The sequence below is a fragment of the Pseudophryne corroboree genome, chromosome 2 (assembly GCF_028390025.1).
Source record: "Pseudophryne corroboree isolate aPseCor3 chromosome 2, aPseCor3.hap2, whole genome shotgun sequence".
Classification (NCBI taxonomy): domain Eukaryota; kingdom Metazoa; phylum Chordata; class Amphibia; order Anura; family Myobatrachidae; genus Pseudophryne; species Pseudophryne corroboree.
In genome coordinates, this window is record NC_086445.1 from 601,053,364 (window position 1) to 601,076,469 (window position 23,106).

The 23,106-nt window shown below is 48.6% G+C and overlaps 1 protein-coding gene across 1 annotated transcript in view; it reads left to right on the forward strand.

Annotated features, from left to right (window-relative positions):
• The window catches only part of SYTL1 (synaptotagmin like 1), a 178,993-nt gene extending 155,927 nt beyond the window's left edge, over positions 1–23,066 (forward strand). The window contains exon 15 of the mRNA XM_063954701.1: positions 18,870–23,066. Within this exon, the coding sequence (XP_063810771.1) occupies positions 18,870–19,006 (137 nt within the window). The 3' untranslated portion in view covers positions 19,007–23,066. The remainder of the gene's footprint in view (positions 1–18,869) is intronic.
• Positions 23,067–23,106: the final 40 nt, after the last annotated feature.

Genomic DNA, 23,106 nt, shown 5'->3' on the forward strand with positions numbered 1-23,106 from the left:
TAGATACGCATCCTTGATGTCCAAGGATACCATAAAGTCCCCTTCTTCCAGGTTCGCTATCACTGCTCTGAGTGACTCCATCTTGAACTTGAACTTTTTTATGTAGAGGTTCAAGGACTTCAGATTTAGAATAGGCCTTACCGAGCCATCCGGCTTCGGTACCACAAATAGAGTGGAATAATACCCCTTTCCTTGTTGTAATAGGGGTACTTTGACTATCACCTGCTGAGCGTACAGCTTGTGAATGGCTTCCAACACCCTCTCCCTTTCGGAAGAGACGGTTGGTAAGGCAGACTTCAGGAAACGATGAGGAGGATCCGTCTCTAATTCCAACCTGTACCCCTGAGATATTATCTGCAGGATCCAGGGGTCTACCTGCGAGTGAGCCCACTGCGCGCTGTAATTTTTGAGACGGCCCCCCACTGTCCCCGAGTCCGCTTGAGAGGCCCCAGCGTCATGCTGAGGTTTTTGCAGGAGCCGGGGAGGGCTTCTGTTCCTGGGAAGGAGCTGCCTGTTGGTGTCTCTTCCCTCTTCCTCTGCCTCGTGGCAGGTACGACAAGCCCTTTGCTCTCTTATTTTTGTAGGAGCGAAAAGGCTGCGGTTGAAAGGTCGGTGCCTTTCTCTGTTGGGGAGTGACTTGAGGTAAAAAAGTGGATTTCCCGGCAGTAGCCGTGGCCACCAAGTCTGATAGACCAACTCCAAATAACTCCTCCCCTTTATACGGCAAAACCTCCATGTGACGTTTTGAATCCGCATCGCCTGTCCACTGTCGTGTCCATAAGGCTCTTCTGGCTGAAATGGACATAGCACTCACCCGAGATGCCAGTGTGCAAATATCCCTCTGTGCATCACGCATATAGATAAATGCATCCTTTATTTGTTCTAACGACAGTAAAACATTGTCCCTATCTAGGGTATCAATATTTTCAATCAGGGATTCTGACCAAACTACTCCAGCACTGCACATCCAGGCAGTTGCTATAGCTGGTCGTAGTATAACACCTGCATGTGTGTATATATTCTTTTGAATAACTTCCATCTTTCTATCTGATGGATCCTTAAGTGCGGCCGTCTCAGGAGAGGGTAACGCCACTTGTTTGGATAAGCGTGTGAGCGCCTTGTCCACCTTAGGGGGTGTTTCCCAGCGCGCCCTAACCTCTGGCGGGAAAGGGTATAATGCCAATAACTTTTTTGAAATTATCAACTTTTTATCAGGAGCAACCCACGCTTCATCACACACGTCATTTAATTCTTCTGATTCAGGAAAAACTGTTTGTAGTTTTTTCACACCATACATAATACCCTGTTTTACGGTATCTGTAGTATCAGCTAAATGTAACGTCTCCTTCATTGCCAAAATCATATAACGTGTGGCCCTACTGGAAAATACGTTTGAATTTCTACCGTCGTCACTGGAATCAGTGCCCGTGTCTGGGTCTGTGTCGACCGACTGAGGCAAAGGGCGTTTTACAGCCCCTGACGGTGTTTGAGGCGCCTGGACAGGCATTAATTGATTGTCCGGCCGCCTCATGTCCTCAACTGACTGTTTAAGGGAAGATAAACCATCACGTAATTCCACAAATAAAGGCATCCATTCTGGTGTCGACCCCCTGGGGGGTGACATCTGCATATTTGGCAATTGCTCCGCCTCCACACCAATATCGTCCTCATACATGTCGACACCACGTACCGACACACACCGCAAACTCACAGGGAATGCTCTAATGAAGACAGGACCCACTAGCCCTTTTGGGGAGACAGAGGGAGAGTCTGCCAGCACACACCACAAAGCGCTATATATACAAGGGATATCCTTATATTAAGTGCTCCCTTATAGCTGCTTTAATATATATATATATAGCCATTAATGTGCCCCCCCTCTCTGTTTTACCCTGTTTCTGTAGTGCAGTGCAGGGGAGAGACCTGGGAGCCGTTCTGACCAGCGGAGCTGTGACAGAAAATGGCGCCGTGTGCTGAGGAGATAGGCCCCGCCCCTTTTTCGGCGGGTTCTTCTCCCGCTATTTTTCCAGTCAGGCAGGGGTTAAATATCTCCATATAGCCCCTATGGGCTATATGTGAGGTATTTTTAGCCTTGTATAAGGTTTATATTTGCCTCTCAGAGCGCCCCCCCCCCAGCGCTCTGCACCCTCAGTGACTGCCCAGTGAAGTGTGCTGAGAGGAAAATGGCGCACAGCTGCAGTGCTGTGCGCTACCTTATGAAGACTGAGGAGTCTTCAGCCGCCGGTTTCCGGACCTCTTCACGCTTCAGCATCTGCAAGGGGGTCGGCGGCGCGGCTCCGGGACCGGACTCCACGGCTGGGCCTGTGTTCGATCCCTCTGGAGCTAATGGTGTCCAGTAGCCAAGCAGCAAATCCACTCTGCATGCAGGTGAGTTTACTACTTTCCCCCTAAGTCCCACGTTGCAGTGATCCTGTTGCCAGCAGGACTCACTGTAAAGAAAAAAACCTAAACTAAACTTTCTCTAAGCAGCTCTTTAGGAGAGCCACCTAGATTGCACCCTTCTCGTTCGGGCACAAAATCTAACTGGAGTCTGGAGGAGGGTCATAGGGGGAGGAGCCAGTGCACACCACCTGACCTAGTAAAGCTTTACTTTTTTGTGCCCTGTCTCCTGCGGAGCCGCTATTCCCCATGGTCCTTTCAGGAACCCCAGCATCCACTTAGGACGATAGAGAAATAGAATTACCGGTGAGTAAATTCTTATTTTCTCTAACGTCCTAGTGGATGCTGGGAACTCCGTAAGGACCATGGGGATTATACCAAAGCTCCCAAACGGGCGGGAGAGTGCGGATGACTCTGTAGCACCGAATGAGAGAACTCCAGGTCCTCCTCAGCCAGGGTATCAAATTTGTAGAATTTTGCAAACGTGTTTGCCCCTGACCAAGTAGCTGCTCGGCAAAGTTGTAAAGCCGAGACCCCTCGGGCAGCCGCCCAAGATGAGCCCACCTTCCTTGTGGAATGGGCATTTACAGATTTTGGCTGTGGTATGCCTGCTACAGAATGTGCAAGCTGAATTGTACTACAAATCCAGCGAGCAATAGACTGCTTAGAAGCAGGAGCACCCAGCTTGTTGGGTGCATACAGGATAAACAGCGAGTCAGAGTTTCTGACTCCAGCCGTCCTGGAAACATATATTTTCAGGGCCCTGACAACGTCTAGCAACTTGGAGTCCTCCAATTCACTAGTAGCCGCCGGCACCACAATAGGCTGGTTCAGGTGAAACGCTGACACCACCTTAGGAAGAAATTGGGGACGAGTCCTCAATTCTGCCCTATCCATATGGAAAATCAGATAAGGGCTTTTACATGATAAAGCCGCCAATTCTGACACTCGCCTGGCTGAAGCCAAGGCCAATAACATGACCACTTTCCGCGTGAGATATTTTAGATCCACGGTTTTTAGTGGCTCAAACCAATGTGATTTTAAGAAAACTCAACACCACGTTGAGATCCCAAGGTGCCACAGGGGGCACAAACGGGGGCTGAATATGCAGCACTCCTTTCACAATGCCTGAACTTCAGGTACTGAAGCTAATTCTTTTTGAAAGAAAATCGACAGAGCCGAGATCTGTACTTTAATGGAGCCTAGACTTAGGCCCATATTCACTCCTGCTTGCAGGAAATGTAGAAATCGACCTTTGCCGTAACATCTTTCCTGGCTTTAATAAGCGCAGGAATTACTTCTTCCGGAATACCCTTTTCCTTCAGGATCCGGCGCTCAATCGCCATGCCGTCAAACGCAGCCGCGGTAAGTCTTGGAACAGACGGGGCCCCTGCTGAAGCAGGTCCTGTCTGAGCGGCAGAGGCCATGGGTCCTCTGATATCATTTCCTGAAGTTCCGGGTACCAAGCCCTTCTTGGCCAATCCGGAACCACGAGTATCGTTCTTAATCCTCGCCATTTTATTATTCTCAGTACCTTTGGTATGAGAGGCAGAGTAGGGAACACATAAACCGACTGGTACACCCACGGTGTCACTAGAGCGTCCACAGCTATCGCCTGAGGGTCCCTTGACTTGGCGCAATATCTCTTTAGCTTTTTGTTGAGGCGGGACGCCATCATGTCCACCTGTGGCCTTTCCCAACGGTTTACCAACAGCAGGAAGACTTCTGGATGAAGTCCCCACTCTCCCGGGCGTAGGTCGTGTCTGCTGAGGAAGTCTGCTTCCCAGTTGTCCACTCCCGGAATGAACACTGCTGACAGTGCTAGTACGTGATTTTCCGCCCATCGGAGAATCCTTGTGGCTTCTGCCATTGCCATCCTGCTTCTTGTGCCGCTCTGTCGGGTCACATGGGCGACTGCCGTGATGTTGTCTGACTGTATCAGTACCGGCTGGTTTTGAAGCAGGGGTCTTGCCTGACTTAGGGCATTGTAAATGGCCCTCAGTTCCAGAATTTATATGTAGGGAAGTCTCCTGACTTGACCATAGGCCCTGGAAGTTTCTTCCCTGTGTGACTGCTCCCCAGCCTTGAAGGCTGGCATCCGTGGTCACCAGGACCCAGTCCTGTATGCCGAAACTGCGGCCCTCTAGAAGATGAGCACCCTGCATCCACCACAGTAGAGACACCCTGGTCCTTGGAGACAGGGTTATCATTTGATGCATTTGAAGATGCGATCCCGACCACTTATCTAAGAGGTCTCACGGGAAGGTCCTCGCATGGAACCTGCCGATTGGAATTGCTTCGTATGAAGCCACCATTTTTCCCAGGACTCGTGTGCAACGCTGCACCGATACCCTTTTTGGTTTTAGGAGGTCTCTGACTAGAGATGACAGCTCCTTGGCTTTCTCCTGCGGGAGAAACACTTTTTTCTGTTCTGTGTCCAAAATCATCCCCAGGAACAGTAAGCGAGTGGAAGGAACCAGCTGTGACTTTGGAATGTTCAGAATCCAGCCATGCTGTTGTAGCACCTCCTGAGATAGTGCTACTCCGACCAGTAACTGCTCCCTGGACCTTGCCTTTATAAGGAGATCATCCAAGTATGGGATAAATAAAAACTCCCTTTTTTTTTTTGAAGGAGTATCATCATTTCTGCCATTACCTTGGTAAACACCCTCGGTGCCGTGGACAGTCCAAACGGTAGTGTCTGGAATTGGTAATGGCAATCCTGTACCACAATCTGAGGTACTCCTGGTGAGGAAGGTAAATAGGGACATGCAGGTAAGCATCCTTGATGTCCAGGGATACCACGTAATCCCCCTCGTCCAGGCTTGCAATAACCACCCTGAGCGATTCCATCTTGAACTTTGTTATGTAAGTGTTCAAGGATTTCCATTTTAAAATGGGTCTCACCGAACCGGCTGGTTTCGGTACCACAAACAGTGTGGAATAGTAACACCGTCCTTGTTGAAGTAGGGGCACCTTGACTATCACCTGCTGGGAATACAGCTTGTGAATTGCCTCTAGCACAGCCTCCCTGCCTGAGGGAGTTGTCGGCAAGGCAGATTTGAGTAAACGGCGGTAAGTCTTGGAACAGACAGGGCCCCTGCTGAAGCAGGTCCTGTCTGAGCGGCAGAGGCCATGGGTCCTCTGATATCATTTCCTGAAGTTCCGGGTACCAAGCCCTTCTTGGCCAATCCGGAACCATGAGTATCGTTCTTAATCCTCGCCATCTTATTATTCTCAGTACCTTTGGTATGAGAGGCAGAGTAGGGAACACATAAACCGACTGGTACACCCACGGTGTCACTAGAGCGTCCACAGCTATCGCCTGAGGGTCCCTTGACCTGGCGCAATATCTCTTTAGCTTTTTGTTGAGGCGGGACGCCATCATGTCCACCTGTGGCCTTTCCCAACGGTTTACCAACAGCAGGAAGACTTCTGGATGAAGTCCCCACTCTCCCGGGCGTAGGTCGTGTCTGCTGAGGAAGTCTGCTTCCCAGTTGTCCACTCCCGGAATGAACACTGCTGACAGTGCTAGTACGTGATTTTCCGCCCATCGGAGAATCCTTGTGGCTTCTGCCATTGCCATCCTGCTTCTTGTGCCGCCCTGTCGGGTCACATGGGCGACTGCCGTGATGTTGTCTGACTGTATCAGTACCGGCTGGTTTTGAAGCAGGGGTCTTGCCTGACTTAGGGCATTGTAAATGGCCCTCAGTTCCAGAATTTATATGTAGGGAAGTCTCCTGACTTGATCATAGGCCCTGGAAGTTTCTTCCCTGTGTGACTGCTCCCCAGCCTCGAAGGCTGGCATCCGTGGTCACCAGGACCCAGTCCTGTATGCCGAAACTGCGGCCCTCTAGAAGATGAGCACCCTGCATCCACCACAGTAGAGACACCCTGGTCCTTGGAGACAGGGTTATCATTTGATGCATTTGAAGATGCGATCCCGACCACTTATCTAAGAGGTCTCACGGGAAGGTCCTCGCATGGAACCTGCCGAATGGAATTGCTTCGTATGAAGCCACCATTTTTCCCAGGACTCGTGTGCAACGATGCACCGATACCCTTTTTGGTTTTAGGAGGTCTCTGACTAGAGATGACAGCTCCTTGGCTTTCTCCTGCGGGAGAAACACTTTTTTCTGTTCTGTGTCCAAAATCATCCCCAGGAACAGTAAGCGAGTGGAAGGAACCAGCTGTGACTTTGGAATGTTCAGAATCCAGCCATGCTGTTGTAGCACCTCCTGAGATAGTGCTACTCCGACCAGTAACTGCTCCCTGGACCTTGCCTTTATAAGGAGATCATCCAAGTATGGGATAAATAAAAACTCCCTTTTTTTTTTGAAGGAGTATCATCATTTCTGCCATTACCTTGGTAAACACCCTCGGTGCCGTGGACAGTCCAAACGGTAGTGTCTGGAATTGGTAATGGCAATCCTGTACCACAATCTGAGGTACTCCTGGTGAGGAAGGTAAATAGGGACATGCAGGTAAGCATCCTTGATGTCCAGGGATACCACGTAATCCCCCTCGTCCAGGCTTGCAATAACCACCCTGAGCGATTCCATCTTGAACTTTGTTATGTAAGTGTTCAAGGATTTCCATTTTAAAATGGGTCTCACCGAACCGGCTGGTTTCGGTACCACAAACAGTGTGGAATAGTAACCCCGTCCTTGTTGAAGTAGGGGCACCTTGACTATCACCTGCTGGGAATACAGCTTGTGAATTGCCTCTAGCACAGCCTCCCTGCCTGAGGGAGTTGTCGGCAAGGCAGATTTGAGTAAACAGCGGGGGGGAGACGCCTCGACTTCCAGCTTGTACCCCTGAGATACTACTTGAAGGATCCAGGGATCCACCTGTGAGCGAGCCCACTGATCGCTGAAATTTTTGAGGCGGCCCTCCACCGTACCTGGCTACGCCTGTGGAGCCCCCGCGTCATGCGGTGGACTCAGAGGAAGCAGGGGAAGAATTTTGATTCTGGGGACTGGCTGCTGGTGCAGCATTTTCCCTCTTCCCTCGTTTGACCCGCCTGCTTTTTTGAAGCCGAAAGGACTGTACCTGATAATACAGTGCGTTTCTTAGGCTGTGAGGAAACTAGAGATGAGCGGGTTCGGTTCCTCGGAAACCGAACCCGCCCGAACTTCAGGTTTTTTTACACGGGTCCGAGCGACTCGGATCTTCCCGCCTTGCTCGGTTAACCCGAGCGCGCCCGAACGTCATCATCCCGCTGTCGGATTCTCGCGAGGCTCGGATTCTATCGCGAGACTCGGATTCTATATAAGGAGCCGCGCGTCGCCGCCATTTTCACACGTGCATTGAGATTGATAGGGAGAGGACGTGGCTGGCGTCCTCTCCGTTTATAGAGAGTGAGACTAGAGTAGAGAGAGACACAGTATTATTTAATTTTGGGGAGCATTAGGAGGAGTACTACTACTTGCTGAAGTGATAGTGTGACTGTATATCTGACTTGTGGGGGAGACAGTGGGGAGCAGTTAGAGTCTGAGAGCAGGAGTACATATTTTAACGTACAGTGCACACTTTTGCTGGCACTCTGCTGCCAGAGTGCCACACTGCCATTGTGACCACACTGACCACCAGTATATATTGTGATTGTCTGCTTAGGAGTACTACTTGCAAGTTGCTGATAGTGTGACCAGTGACCTGACCACCAGTTTAATTAATCACCACCAGTTTAATATATATATATATATATATATATAATTGTATATAATATATATATAATTGTATATGTATACCACCTACCCGTGTTTTTTTTCTTTTTCTTTCTTCTTGATACATACTACTATAGTAGCTTACTGTAGCAGTCTGCGGTGCTGCTGAGCTGACAGTGTCCAGCAGGTCCGTCATCAGTCATTACATAATAAATATATATACCTGTCCGGCTGCAGTACTAGTGATATTATATATATATATATATATATATATATATATATTAATTTCATCTCATTATCATCCAGTCTATATTAGCAGCAGACACAGTACGGTAGTCCACGGCTGTAGCTACCTCTGTGTCGGCAGTCGCTGGTCCATCCATAATTGTATACCACCTACCCGTGGTTTTTTTTTTTCTCTTTATTCTTGATACATACTACTATAGTAGCTTACTGTAGCAGTCTGCGGTGCTGCTGAGCTGACAGTGTCCAGCAGGTCCGTCATCAGTCATTACATAATAAATATATATACCTGTGCGGCTACAGTACTAGTGATATTATATATATATATATATATATATATTAATTTCATCTCATTATCATCCAGTCTATATTAGCAGCAGACACAGTACGGTAGTCCACGGCTGTAGCTACCTCTGTGTCGGCAGTCGCTGGTCCATCCATAATTGTATACCACCTACCCGTGGTTTTTTTTTTTCTCTTTCTTCTTGATACATACTACTATAGTAGCTTACTGTAGCAGTCTGCGGTGCTGCTGAGCTGACAGTGTCCAGCAGGTCCGTCATCAGTCATTACATAATAAATATATATACCTGTGCGGCTGCAGTACTAGTGATATTATATATATATATATATTAATTTCATCTCATTATCATCCAGTCTATATTAGCAGCAGACACAGTACGGTAGTCCACGGCTGTAGCTACCTCTGTGTCGGCAGTCGCTGGTCCATCCATAATTGTATACCACCTACCCGTGGTTTTTTTTTTTCTCTTTCTTCTTGATACATACTACTATAGTAGCTTACTGTAGCAGTCTGCGGTGCTGCTGAGCTGACAGTGTCCAGCAGGTCCGTCATCAGTCATTACATAATAAATATATATACCTGTCCGGCTGCAGTACTAGTGATATTATATATATATATATATATATATATATATATTAATTTCATCTCATTATCATCCAGTCTATATTAGCAGCAGACACAGTACGGTAGTCCACGGCTGTAGCTACCTCTGTGTCGGCAGTCGCTGGTCCATCCATAATTGTATACCACCTACCCGTGGTTTTTTTTTTCTCTTTCTTCTTGATACATACTACTATAGTAGCTTACTGTAGCAGTCTGCGGTGCTGCTGAGCTGACAGTGTCCAGCAGGTCCGTCATCAGTCATTACATAATAAATATATATACCTGTGCGGCTGCAGTACTAGTGATATTATATATATATATATATATATATTAATTTCATCTCATTATCATCCAGTCTATATTAGCAGCAGACACAGTACGGTAGTCCACGGCTGTAGCTACCTCTGTGTCGGCAGTCGCTGGTCCATCCATAATTGTATACCACCTACCCGTGGTTTTTTTTTTTCTCTTTCTTCTTGATACATACTACTATAGTAGCTTACTGTAGCAGTCTGCGGTGCTGCTGAGCTGACAGTGTCCAGCAGGTCCGTCATCAGTCATTACATAATAAATATATATACCTGTGCGGCTGCAGTACTAGTGATATTATATATATATATATATATATATATATATATATTAATTTCATCTCATTATCATCCAGTCTATATTAGCAGCAGACACAGTACGGTAGTCCACGGCTGTAGCTACCTCTGTGTCGGCAGTCGCTGGTCCATCCATAATTGTATACCACCTACCCGTGGTTTTTTTTTTCTCTTTCTTCTTGATACATACTACTATAGTAGCTTACTGCAGCAGTCTGCGGTGCTGCTGAGCTGACAGTGTCCAGCAGGTCCGTCATCAGTCATTACATAATAAATATATATACCTGTGCGGCTGCAGTACTAGTGATATTATATATATATATATATATATTAATTTCATCTCATTATCATCCAGTCTATATTAGCAGCAGACACAGTACGGTAGTCCACGGCTGTAGCTACCTCTGTGTCGGCAGTCGCTGGTCCATCCATAATTGTATACCACCTACCCGTGTTTTTTTTTTTCTCTTTCTTCTTGATACATACTACTATAGTAGCTTACTGTAGCAGTCTGCGGTGCTGCTGAGCTGACAGTGTCCAGCAGGTCCGTCATCAGTCATTACATAATAAATATATATACCTGTCCGGCTCCATACTAGTGATATTATATATATATATATATTAATTTCATCTCATTATCATCCAGTCTATATTAGCAGCAGACACAGTACGGTAGTCCACGGCTGTAGCTACCTCTGTGTCGGCAGTCGCTGGTCCATCCATAAGTATACTAGTATCCATCCATCTCCATTGTTTACCTGAGGTGCCTTTTAGTTGTGCCTATTAAAATATGGAGAACAAAAATGTTGAGGTTCCAAAATTAGGGAAAGATCAAGATCCACTTCCACCTCGTGCTGAAGCTGCTGCCACTAGTCATGGCCGAGACGATGAAATGCCAGCAACGTCGTCTGCCAAGGCCAATGCCCAATGTCATAGTACAGAGCATGTAAAATCCAAAACACCAAATATCAGTAAAAAAAGGACTCCAAAATCTAAAATAAAATTGTCGGAGGAGAAGCGTAAACTTGCCAATATGCCATTTACCACACGGAGTGCCAAGGAACGGCTGAGGCCCTGGCCTATGTTCATGGCTAGTGGTTCAGCTTCACATGAGGATGGAAGCACTCAGCCTCTCGCTAGAAAAATGAAAAGACTCAAGCTGGCAAAAGCACCGCAAAGAACTGTGCGTTCTTCCAAATCCCAAATCCACAAGGAGAGTCCAATTGTGTCGGTTGCGATGCCTGACCTTCCCAACACTGGACGTGAAGAGCATGCGCCTTCCACCATTTGCACGCCCCCTGCAAGTGCTGGAAGGAGCACCCGCAGTCCAGTTCCTGATAGTCAGATTGAAGATGTCAGTGTTGAAGTACACCAGGATGAGGAGGATATGGGTGTTGCTGGCGCTGGGGAGGAAATTGACAAGGAGGATTCTGATGGTGAGGTGGTTTGTTTAAGTCAGGCACCCGGGGAGACACCTGTTGTCCGTGGGAGGAATAGGGCCGTTGACATGCCTGGTGAAAATACCAAAAAAATCAGCTCTTCGGTGTGGAAGTATTTCAACAGAAATGCGGACAACATTTGTCAAGCCGTGTGTTGCCTTTGTCAAGCTGTAATAAGTAGGGGTAAGGACGTTAACCACCTCGGAACATCCTCCCTTATACGTCACCTGCAGCGCATTCATAATAAGTCAGTGACAAGTTCAAAAACTTTGGGCGACAGCGGAAGCAGTCCACTGACCAGTAAATCCCTTCCTCTTGTAACCAAGTTCACGCAAACCACCCCACCAACTCCCTCAGTGTCAATTTCCTCCTTCCCCAGGAATGCCACTAGTCCTGCAGGCCATGTCACTGGCAATTCTGACGAGTCCTCTCCTGCCTGGGATTCCTCCGATGCATCCTTGCGTGTAACGCCTACTGCTGCTGGCGCTGCTGTTGTTGCTGCTGGGAGTCGATGGTCATCCCAGAGGGGAAGTCGTAAGCCCACTTTTACTACTTCCACCAAGCAATTGACTGTCCAACAGTCCTTTGCGAGGAAGATGAAATATCACAGCAGTCATCCTGTTGCAAAGCGGATAACTGAGGCCTTGACAACTATGTTGGTGTTAGACGTGCGTCCGGTATCCGCCGTTAGTTCACAGGGAACTAGACAATTTCTTGAGGTAGTGTGCCGCCGTTACCAAATACCATCTAGGTTCCACTTCTCTAGGCAGGCGATACCGAGAATGTACACGGACGTCAGAAAAAGACTCACCAGTGTCCTAAAAAATGCAGTTGTACCCAATGTCCACTTAACCACGGACATGTGGACAAGTGGAGCAGGGCAGGGTCAGGACTATATGACTGTGACAGCCCACTGGGTAGATGTATGGACTCCCGCCGCAAGAACAGCAGCGGCGGCACCAGTAGCAGCATCTCGCAAACGCCAACTCTTTCCGAGGCAGGCTACGCTTTGTATCACCGGTTTCCAGAATACGCACACAGCTGAAAACCTCTTACGGCAAATGAGGTAGATCATCGCGGAATGGCTTACCCCAATTGGACTCTCCTGTGGATTTGTGGCATCGGACAATGCCAGCAATATTGTGTGTGCATTAAATATGGGCAAATTCCAGCACGTCCCATGTTTTGCACATACCTTGAATTTGGTGGTGCAGAATTTTTAAAAAAACGACAGGGGCGTGCAAGAGATGCTGTCGGTGGCCAGAAGAATTGCGGGACACTTTCGGCGTACAGGCACCACGTACAGAAGACTGGAGCACCACCAAAAACGCCTGAACCTGCCCTGCCATTATCTGAAGCAAGAAGTGGTAACGAGGTGGAATTCAACCCTCTATATGCTTCAGAGGTTGGAGGAGCAGCAAAAGGCCATTCAAGCCTATACAATTGAGCACGATATAGGAGGTGGAATGTACCTGTCTCAAGCGCAGTGGAGAATGATTTCAACGTTGTGCAAGGTTCTGCAACCTTTTGAACTTGCCACACGTGAAGTCCGTTCAGACACTGCCAGCCTGAGTCAGGTCATTCCCCTCATCAGGCTTTTGCAGAAGAAGCTGGAGGCATTGAAGGAGGAGCTAAAAGGGAGCGATTCCGCTAGGCATGTGGGACTTGTGGATGGAGCCCTTAATTCGCTTAACAAGGATTCACGGGTGGTCAATCTGTTGAAATCAGAGCACTACATTTTGGCCACCGTGCTCGATCCTAGATTTAAAACCTACCTTGGATCTCTCTTTCCGGCAGACACAAGTCTGCTGGGGTTCAAAGACCTGCTGGTGACAAAATTGTCAAGTCAAGCGGAACGCGACCTGTCAACATCTCCTCCTTCACAATCTCCCGCAACTGGGGGTGCGAGGAAAAGGCTCAGAATTCCGAGCCCACCCGCCCGTCATGTGCTGTTTGGGGAGTGTTTTTTGGAAGGGCCATCCTGCGTGACACTGCAGTGCCACTCATAGATGGGCCAGGTGTTTGTGTCGGCCACTAGGGTCGCTTATCTTACTCACACAGCTACCTCATTGCGCCTCTTTTTTTCTTCTTTGCGTCATGTGCTGTTTGGGGAGTGTTTTTTGGAAGGGCCATCCTGCGTGACACTGCAGTGCCACTCCTAGATGGGCCAGGTGTTTGTGTCGGCCACTAGGGTCGCTTATCTTACTCACACAGCTACCTCATTGCGCTTCTTTTTTTCTTCTTTGCGTCATGTGCTGTTTGGGGAGTGTTTTTTGGAAGGGCCATCCTGCGTGACACTGCAGTGCCACTCCTAGATGGGCCAGGTGTTTGTGTCGGCCACTAGGGTCGCTTAGCTTACTCACACAGCTACCTCATTGCGCCTCTTTTTTTCTTCTTTGCGTCATGTGCTGTTTGGGGAGTGTTTTTTGGAAGGGCCATCCTGCGTGACACTGCAGTGCCACTCCTAGATGGGCCAGGTGTTTGTGTTGGCCACTAGGGTCGCTTAGCTTACTCACACAGCTACCTCATTGCGCCTCTTTTTTTCTTCTTTGCGTCATGTGCTGTTTGGGCAGTGTTTTTTGGAAGGGCCATCCTGCGTGACACTGCAGTGCCACTCCTAGATGGGCCAGGTGTTTGTGTCGGCCACTAGCTTAGTCATCCAGCGACCTCGGTGCAAATTTTAGGACTAAAAATAATATTGTGAGGTGTGAGGTGTTCAGAATAGACTGAAAATGAGTGGAAATTATGGTTTTTGAGGTTAATAATACTTTGGGATCAAAATGACCCCCAAATTCTATGATTTAAGCTGTTTTTTAGTGTTTTTTGAAAAAAACACCCGAATCCAAAACACACCCGAATCCGACAAAAAAAATTCGGTGAGGTTTTGCCAAAACGCGGTCGAACCCAAAACACGGCCGCGGAACCGAACCCAAAACCAAAACACAAAACCCGAAAAATTTCAAGTGCACATCTCTAGAGGAAACCTGAGGTAAAATATTTTCATCCCAGCTGTTGCTGTGGATACGAGGTCCCAGAGACCATCCCCAACCAATTCCTCACCCTTAAAAGGCTCTATGTGCCTTTTAAAGTCAGCATCACCTGTCCAGTGTCGGGTCTCCAATACCCTCCTGACAGAATGGACATTGCAATAATTCAGGATGCCAGCCGGCAAAATATTCCTCTGTGCATCCCTCATATATAAGACGACGTCTTATGTTCGCAAAATAGTATCCCTGTTTGAAAGGGGTACAGACCACGCTGCAGCAGTCTGCAGGTCTCAGTCTAGTACCTGAGTGTGTAATTACAGACTTCAGGATAGCCTCCTGCTATTTATCAGCAGGTAACTTCAAAGTGGCCGTATCCTAAGACGGCAGTGCCACCTTGACAAACGTGTGAGCGCCTTATCCACCCTAGGGGATATCTCCCAGCGTAACTTATCCTCTGGCGGGAAAGGGTACGCCATCAGTAACTTGTTAGAAATTACCAGTTTCTTATCGGGGAAACCCACGCTTTTTCACACTTCATTCACTCATTTGATGGGGGAACAAAACACTGCCTGCTTTTTCTCCCCACACATAAAACCCTTTGTTTTTAGTGGTACTTGGGTTAATGTCAGAAATGTGTAACACATTTTATATTGCCGGGATCATGTAACGGATGTTCCTAGTGGATTGTGTATATGTCTCAACCTCGTCGACACTGGAGTCAGACTCCGTGTCGACATCTGTGTCTGCCATCTGAGGGAGCGTTGATGGCCTTTGAGACGTCTGGGCAGGCGCGGGCTGAGAAGCCGGCTGTCCCATAGCTGTTACGTCATCCAGCCTTTTATGTAAGGAGTTGACACTGTCGGTTAATACCTTCCACCTATCCATCCACTCTGGTGTCGGCCCACAGGGGCGACATCTCATTTATCGGCAACTGCTCCGCCTCCACATAAGTCTCCTCATCAAACATGTCGACACAGCCGTACCGACACAACGCACACACACAAGGAATGCTCCAATGAGGACAGGACCCACAAAAGCCCTTTGGGGGGACAGAGTGAGAGTATGCCAGCACACACCAGAGCGCTCTATAATGCAGGGACTAACTGAGTTATGTCCCCTATAGCTGCTTTTATATAATTTATACTGCGCCTAAATTTAGTGCCCCCCCTCTCTGTTTTAACCCTGTTCTGTAGTGTAGACTGCAGGGGAGAGCCAGGGAGCTTCCCTCCAACGGAGCTGTGAGGGAAAAATGGCGCCAGTGTGCTGAGGAGATAGGCTCCGCCCCTTTTTCGCGGACTTTTCTCCCGCATTTTTATGGAATCTGGCAGGGGTTAATATACATCCATATAGCCCTGGGGGTTATATGTGATGTATTTTCGCCAGCCAAGGTGTTTCTATTGCTGCTCAGGGCGCCCCCCCCAGCGCCCTGCACCCACCAGTGACCGGAGTGTGTGGTGTGCATGAGGAGCAATGGCGCACAGCTGCAGTGCTGTGCGCTACCTTGGTGAAGACTGATGTCTTCTGCCGCCGTTTTTCCGGACCTCTTCTTGCTTCTGGCTCTGTAAGGGGGACGGCGGCGCGGCTCCGGGACCGAACACCAAGGACTGGGCCTGCGGTCGATCCCTCTGGAGCTAATGGTGTCCAGTAGCCTAAGAAGCCCAATCCGGCTGCAAGCAGGCGAGTTCGCTTCTTCTCCCCTTAGTCCCTCGCTGCAGTGAGCCTGTTGCCAGCAGGTCTCACTGCATACTTGCCTACTTTTGAAAACTAAAATCAGGGAGATTACAGTAGCATGTGCCGTGCAAAGCGCGGCGTGCCGCCATGGGGGCGTGTCAAACTCTACCCAAAGGGCGTGTCTAGTTCCACAAATAGGCGTGCCTATGCTTAAATGCTTGTTGTTGCAAGATATTTCTATATAACATTAGTAACAATATATTTTGGGAAGTTTTGCAAGTATTGATACTAACATTACTGCCTGAAATACAGGGTTTCTTATTTGCAATATGTTTTCGCTGTGATATTTCTTTTCTTCTCACTCAGCACAATATGCATGGTAAATGTGATGCCTACTGTATGCAATAAATTCCAAATGCAAGTAGACCGTGTGTGAATTCATCCCTAAACATATAAGTAAATGATTATTTTGGTGTTGTAGATGTTATTTTTATTGGGAACACTGGATTGTCTGCATCTTGTAGGCAACCTATATTTATTGGATGTGCTATTTTCCATTCCATTGCAGCATTAACCAAATCATTACAGATACAGCTGCTCTAATTAAACAAATGTGTTTAACTGCAGAAAGATTATACTAACAACAATTCTTACACCAGCAGCAGCAGCAGCAGCAGAGGCATGCTATGGGTCAGTGCACACCAGCACAGATAAGAGGAGTGTGTGATCAGGTACTGCTATCTCTCTCTCTCTCAGGGGATACACAAGGGGGGTAATGAGAGCCGTCAGCAGTGATTCCTGAGCAACTACAGCAACTCACTGTTCTTGCAAAGAAACTCCTTAGTGTCACCCCTGACAGAATCTGAAGAATCCGGGAGAATTGACCTATAAAGCAGGGGATCAGGAGATTTATGGCTGAAACGGGAGGCTCCCGCAGGATGCGGGAGGGTAGGCAACTATGTCTCACTGAAAATAAAAAACCTAAATCTATACTTTCTTTCTAAGGGCTCAGGAGAGCCCCTAGTGTGCATCCAACCTCGGCCGGGCACAAGATCTAACTGAGGCTTGGAGGAGGGTCATAGTGGGAGGAGCCAGTGCACACCAGGTAGTCATAAATCTTTCTAGAGTGCCCAGCCTCCTTCGGAGCCAGCTATTCCCCATGGTCCTTACGGAGTTCCCAGCATCCACTAGGACGTTAGAGAAAAGAAGGAAAAGGTTCAAGCAATCCTCATTGCTCCAGACTGGCCACGAAGGGCCTGGTATGCGGATCTTCTCGAGATGCTGATCAAAGATCTGTGGCCTCTGCCTCTTCACAAGGATCTTCTGCAACAGGGCCCATTCGTCTATCAAAACTTACTGCGGTTACGTTTAACGGCATGGAAATTGAAAGACTGATTCTAGCCAGGAGATGGATTCCTGACAAGGTCATCCCGACGATGATCCAAGCCAGGAAGGGGGTAACGTCTAAACATTACCATCGTAACTGGAAGAAATATGTCTCTTGGTGTGAGAGCAGACAATATTCGGCGGTGAAATTTCATCTGGGAAGTTTCTTGCTTTATCTGCAGTTGGGAGTAGATGTGGGTCTACGTCTAGGCTCCATATAAGTCCAGATTTCGGCCTTGTCTATTTTCTTGCAGAAACAATTGGCTTCCCTCCCTGAGGTCCTGACCTTCTTAAAAGGTGTTCTGCACATCCAACCTCCTTTTGTGCCTCCCATGGCACCTTGGGATCTCAATTTGGTGCTGCAGTTCCTCCAATCGGACTGGTTTGAACCATTACAGGAGGTAGAAATAAAGTACCTTACGTGGAAGTCCGTCACACTATTGGCCTTGGCTTCAGCAAGACGTTTGTCGGAACTGGGTGCGTTGTCTTACAAGAGCCCCTACTTGATTATTCATGAGGACAGAGATGAACTCAGGACTTGTATGCAATTTCTTCCTAAGGTGGTGTCTGCGTTTCTCATCAACAACCTATTGTGGTTTCGGTTGTTACGGAAGCCTCTGCTACTACAAAGTCCCTGGACGTTGTACGCACTTTGAAGGTATATGGCTCAGGCTAACTATCCAGCATGCTTATTCCACGGCAGGCTTGCCGATTCCAAAATCTGTACAAGCCCACTCTACTAGGTTGGCTGCCCGGGTTGTCTCGGCATTACAGCTCTGCCGAGGAGCTACTTGGTCGGGTTCAAACACGTTTGCAAAGTTTTACAAGTTTGATACCTTGGCCTCTGAGGACCTTCAGTTTGGTCAGTCAGTTCTGCAGGAACCTCAGCACTCTCTCATCCGGTTTGGGAGCTTTGGTACTTCCCCATGGTACTAAATGGATTCCCAGTATCCCCTTGGACGTAAGAGAAAATAGGATTTTAATTACCTACCAGTAAATCCTTTTCTCGTAGTCTATAGGGGATACTGGGCACGCCCCTGGTGCTTCGTTTTTGTTGCACTGTTACTTGGTTAAGTATGTTGTTTGGTTCAGCTGTTGCTGTTCCTGTTTACAAGTTGGGTTAGCATGGCTTTCCTCTTGTTATGGTTGTGCTGGTTCGAATTCTCACCACTTTAGTTTTCTATATCCTTCTCTCAAAGTATGTCCGTCTCCTCGGGCACGGTTTCCTAGACTCAGTCTGGTAGGAGGGGCATAGAGGGAGGAGCCAGCACACCTAATCAAACTTCTATAGTGCCCATGGCTCCTAGTGGACCCGTCTATACCCCATGGTACTAAATGGACTCCCAGAATCCCTTACGGACTACGAGAAAAGGATTTACCGGTAGGTAATTAAAATCCTATTTTTTCCATCACTGTTTCCTTTTCTATTTTTGCTATTGTGTCCTCTAGCAACAGATAGCCTCTCTGTGTAAGCGTTGTGGCCATGCTTAAGGTCTTCATTATCAGTTATACTTAGGTGAGGTGATTTCTTGAACATGTCATCAAACTTTTCTTCAATATTCCAGGAAGCAGTTATAATGTTCCTGTCAGCTGGATGGATTCTACAGAACAGGAAAAGACATTCTGGGAGACGGTTATAAAAAATCCAGGAGAATGGACAGAAGTGACACTGCCGTTAAGACAGAATCTGACCCCACGCTGATCTCCAGGAGGTCCCCAAGATCCCGCTTAGACGCCAGTAGACAAATTTTGCCCAACAATGAGCGAGCAATATGGCTTTTGTCAAATTTTGAAAATATCATACTATGCTATGGACGTTATCCTGGAAAAGAACTAAATTAAAATTTCAGACATTATTTAAGAATACTAGCTTACCTAGAAATTATGTAACCCCATTAAGTCACGTAAATATCTTTGCTAATGTCCAAGACAGAAGGAAAAACTCACACTTACTTCAGAAACATTGCACATGGGAAAAACTATTAAAAAAAGCCTGAGGGGGTGCTTCAGAGGTGGACGCTAATAAACCATTGGGAGAGTGCATCCGAGACACAATGCACATGTGTCCCGATGTTTACTGCCAAGGACGCAGATCAGAGTTGTATGGGGATCCATGCAATTTCGAAGGGCGTCCCTGGGCGGTGTCAGGGGTGTGTGGCTAACAGCATAGGGTGTGTCAGTGTCAGTGGTGCAAGTAGAAAAAATGTCTTAAACGCGCACACCAAAAACTGGATGTGGCCAAGTGCCACATGGGGCGTGGCCAATGAAAATGGGGGCGTGATACACATATGGGGGAGGGACAGATACACATATGACCCCAATAGTGCCAGATACACGTTGCCCCACAGTGCCAGATATACATTGCCCCACAGTGACAGATACCCATTGCCTCACAGTGCCAGATACACATTGCCCCACAGTGCCAGATACCCATTGCCTCACAGTGCCAGATACACATTGCCCCACAGTGCCAGATACACAAATGCCCCCAGAGTGCCAGATACCCATTGCCTCGCAGTGCCAGATACACATTGCCCCACAGTGCCAGATACACAAATGCCCCCACAGTGTCAGATAGACATTGCCTCCCAGTGGCAGATACACAAATGCCCCCACAGTGCCAGATATGCCCCCAGTGCCAGATACAGAAATGCCCCCAGTGCCAAGGTACACCAAAGGCGCGCACACAAAAAATGGGTGTGGTCAAATGCCACATGGGGCGTGGCCAATGAAAATGGGGGCATGATACACATATGGGGGGAGGGACAGATACACATATGACCCCAATAGTGCCAGATACACGTTGCCCTACAGTGCCATATATACATTGCCCCACAGTGCCAGATACCCATTGCCTCACAGTGCCAGATACACATTGCCCCACAGTGCCAGATAGCCATTGCCTCACAGTGCCAGATACACATTGCCCCACAGTGCCAGATACACAAATGCCCCCAGAGTGCCAGATACCCATTGCCTCACAGTGCCAGATACACATTGCCCCACAGTGCCAGATAAACAAATGCCTCCACAGTATCAGATAGACATTGCCTCCCAGTGCAAGATACACAAATGCCCCCACAGTGCCAGATATGCCCCCAGTGCCAGATAGAGAAATGCCCCCAGTGCCAAGGTACACCGAAGGCGCGCACGCTAAAAATGGGTGTGGCCAAATGCCACATGGGGCGTGAGCAATGAAAATGGGGGCGTGATACACATATGGGGGGAGGGACAGATACACATATGACCCCAATAGTGCCAGATACACGTTGCCCCACAGTGCCAGATATACATTGCCCCACAGTGCCAGATACCCATTGCCTCATAGTGCCAGATACACATTGCCCCACAGTGCCAGATACACATTGCCCCACAGTGCCAGATAGCCATTGCCTCACAGTGCCAGATACACATTGCCCCACAGTGCCAGATACACAAATGCCCCCAGAGTGCCAGATACCCATTGCGTCACAGTGCCAGAGTGCCAGATACACATTGCCCCACAGTGCCAGATACACAAATGCCCCCACAGTGTCAGATAGACATTGCCCCACAGTGCAAGATACACAAATGCCCCCACAGTGCCAGATATGCCCCCAGTGCCAAATATGCCCCCAGTGCCAGGTACACACATCCCCCAGTGCCAGCTATGCCCCCAGTGCCAGGTACACATGTCCCCCCAGTACCAGATATGCCCCCAGTGCCAGATATGCTCCCAGTGCCAGGTACACATGTCCCCGCAGTGCCAGATATGGCCACAGTGCCAGATACACATGTCCCCCCCAGTGCCAGATATGCCCCCAGTGCCAGGTACATACGTCCCCCCAGTGCCAGATATGCCCCAAGTGCCAGGTACACACATCCCCCCAGTGCCAGATATGTCCCCAGTGCCAAATATGCCCCCAGTGCCAGGTACACACGTCCCCCAGTGCCAGCTATGCCCCCAGTTCCAGGTACACATGTCCCCCCAGTACCAGATATGCCCCCAGTGCCAGATATGCTCCCAGTGCCAGGTACACATGTCCCCCCAGTGCCAGATATGCCCCCAGTGCCAGATATGCCCCCAGTGCCAGGTACACATGTGTCCCTAGTGCCAGCTATGCCCCAGTGCCAGGTACACATGTCCCCCCAGTGCCAGATATGCCCCCAGTGCCAGGTACACATGTCCCCCCAGTGCCAGATATGCCCCCAGTGCCAGGTATACATGCCCCCCAGTGCCAGATATGCCTCAAGTGCCAGGTATACATGTCTCCCCAGTGCCAGATATGCCTCAAGTGCCAGGTACACATGCTCCCCCAGTGCCAGATATGCCCCCGGTGCCAGATATGCTCCCAGTGCCAGATATGCCCCCAGTGCCAGGTACACATGTACCCCCTCTCCCCTCCCCTCCTGCTCACCACTGCTGCTCCTCTCCTGTGTGTGTCTCAGTGTCTGTGTGAGGGGAGGAGAGCACTGCCTGCGCCTCTCCTTCCCCTCAGTCTGCGGCGGGTGCAGGAGTCTCAGTTCAATTCAGCGCCGATCCGTGAGCCAATCAAAGCTCGCGGTCCGCTGCCGGTCCGCGAGCTCTGATTGGCTCACCGGCGGCACTGAATTGAGCAAAGACACAGAGGGGCAGGAGAGGCGCAGGCTGCGCTCTCCTACCCTCACATCGGTAGCGGTGAGCAGCAGATGGAGGGAGGGAGGGACGGGGAGCGGCGGCCCGTCGGTGTGGGTACGGCGTACCCACGGCTAAATTCTTAAGGGTACGCCGTACCCACCCGTACCCACACACTTGCACCGCTGGTCAGTGTCAGGGACTGCGTCAAAAGATACAGTTTCGTTGGATAGTCTAAGCAACCATAGTGCTGCTCCAAAGTCCGTTGGCACGACGGATGTCCAATCGATGGTGGATCTTTCTGTGCACATCGGTGGATTCATGAGGCAGCAGGTGGGCATCTCAATAGGACACCTGTTGGCCGCAGCATTACCACACAGACCCTGCAGCTACTGCCACTACGTCCACCTGTGACCTGAACCACAACTTAATAAGCAATGTGCACTTATTCAAATGAAGACATAATTATGTAAGTAGCTACATAAAGAAAAGTCATAGTTATAGAAAGCAGCTAGATGAGCAAAGTTGGTATCACAAAGCCTTTTAAAACACTTTGGACCTTATTCAGAGATGAACGCAGATCACTGCATACGCAGCCAGATCTGCATTCATCTCCTCACATGCTGGGGGCCGCCCAGCTTAGGGCAAGACCGACCAGCATGCGAGAGGCCTCCTCCCAATGCGTCTGCAATTACATTGCGGACACTTTGGAACTAAGGTTGACCCCTGGAAGCGCAGCCTCTACCATTTTTTTTCTAGAGCAGCTGCATGTGACGTCACGCAGCCCCCCTGTAAATGGTCCCGCCCCACCCCGATGTGCATGTGCAAACCACCTGGTTGCAGCGTGTGAACACGCGGCAGCGTTCAGGTCTGAATATCCAGCTTTCTTTTTACAGCCATAAAAATAAATTTGGTTTTGAGAAATCGTTTTACAAACAAATTACATACATTTTAGATCCTGTTTTAGAACCACAGTTTAATAAAGTGTCTATAATTACAGTGAGTGTATGCAAATGCAAAATGCTTATGCTGCAAATAAACCTGGGTGTAAAATGTTTCCTTTGTTTAAATGTACAGGTAGCAGTGTGACATGTGAGACCCCATCCTTGGTTGTCCTATTTTGCCCCAGCAATTTGAAAATCAGATTAAAAACATAATCTTGGATGTATATGTGCGTAGCGTGGTTTATGGATAATACTGGGCACTTA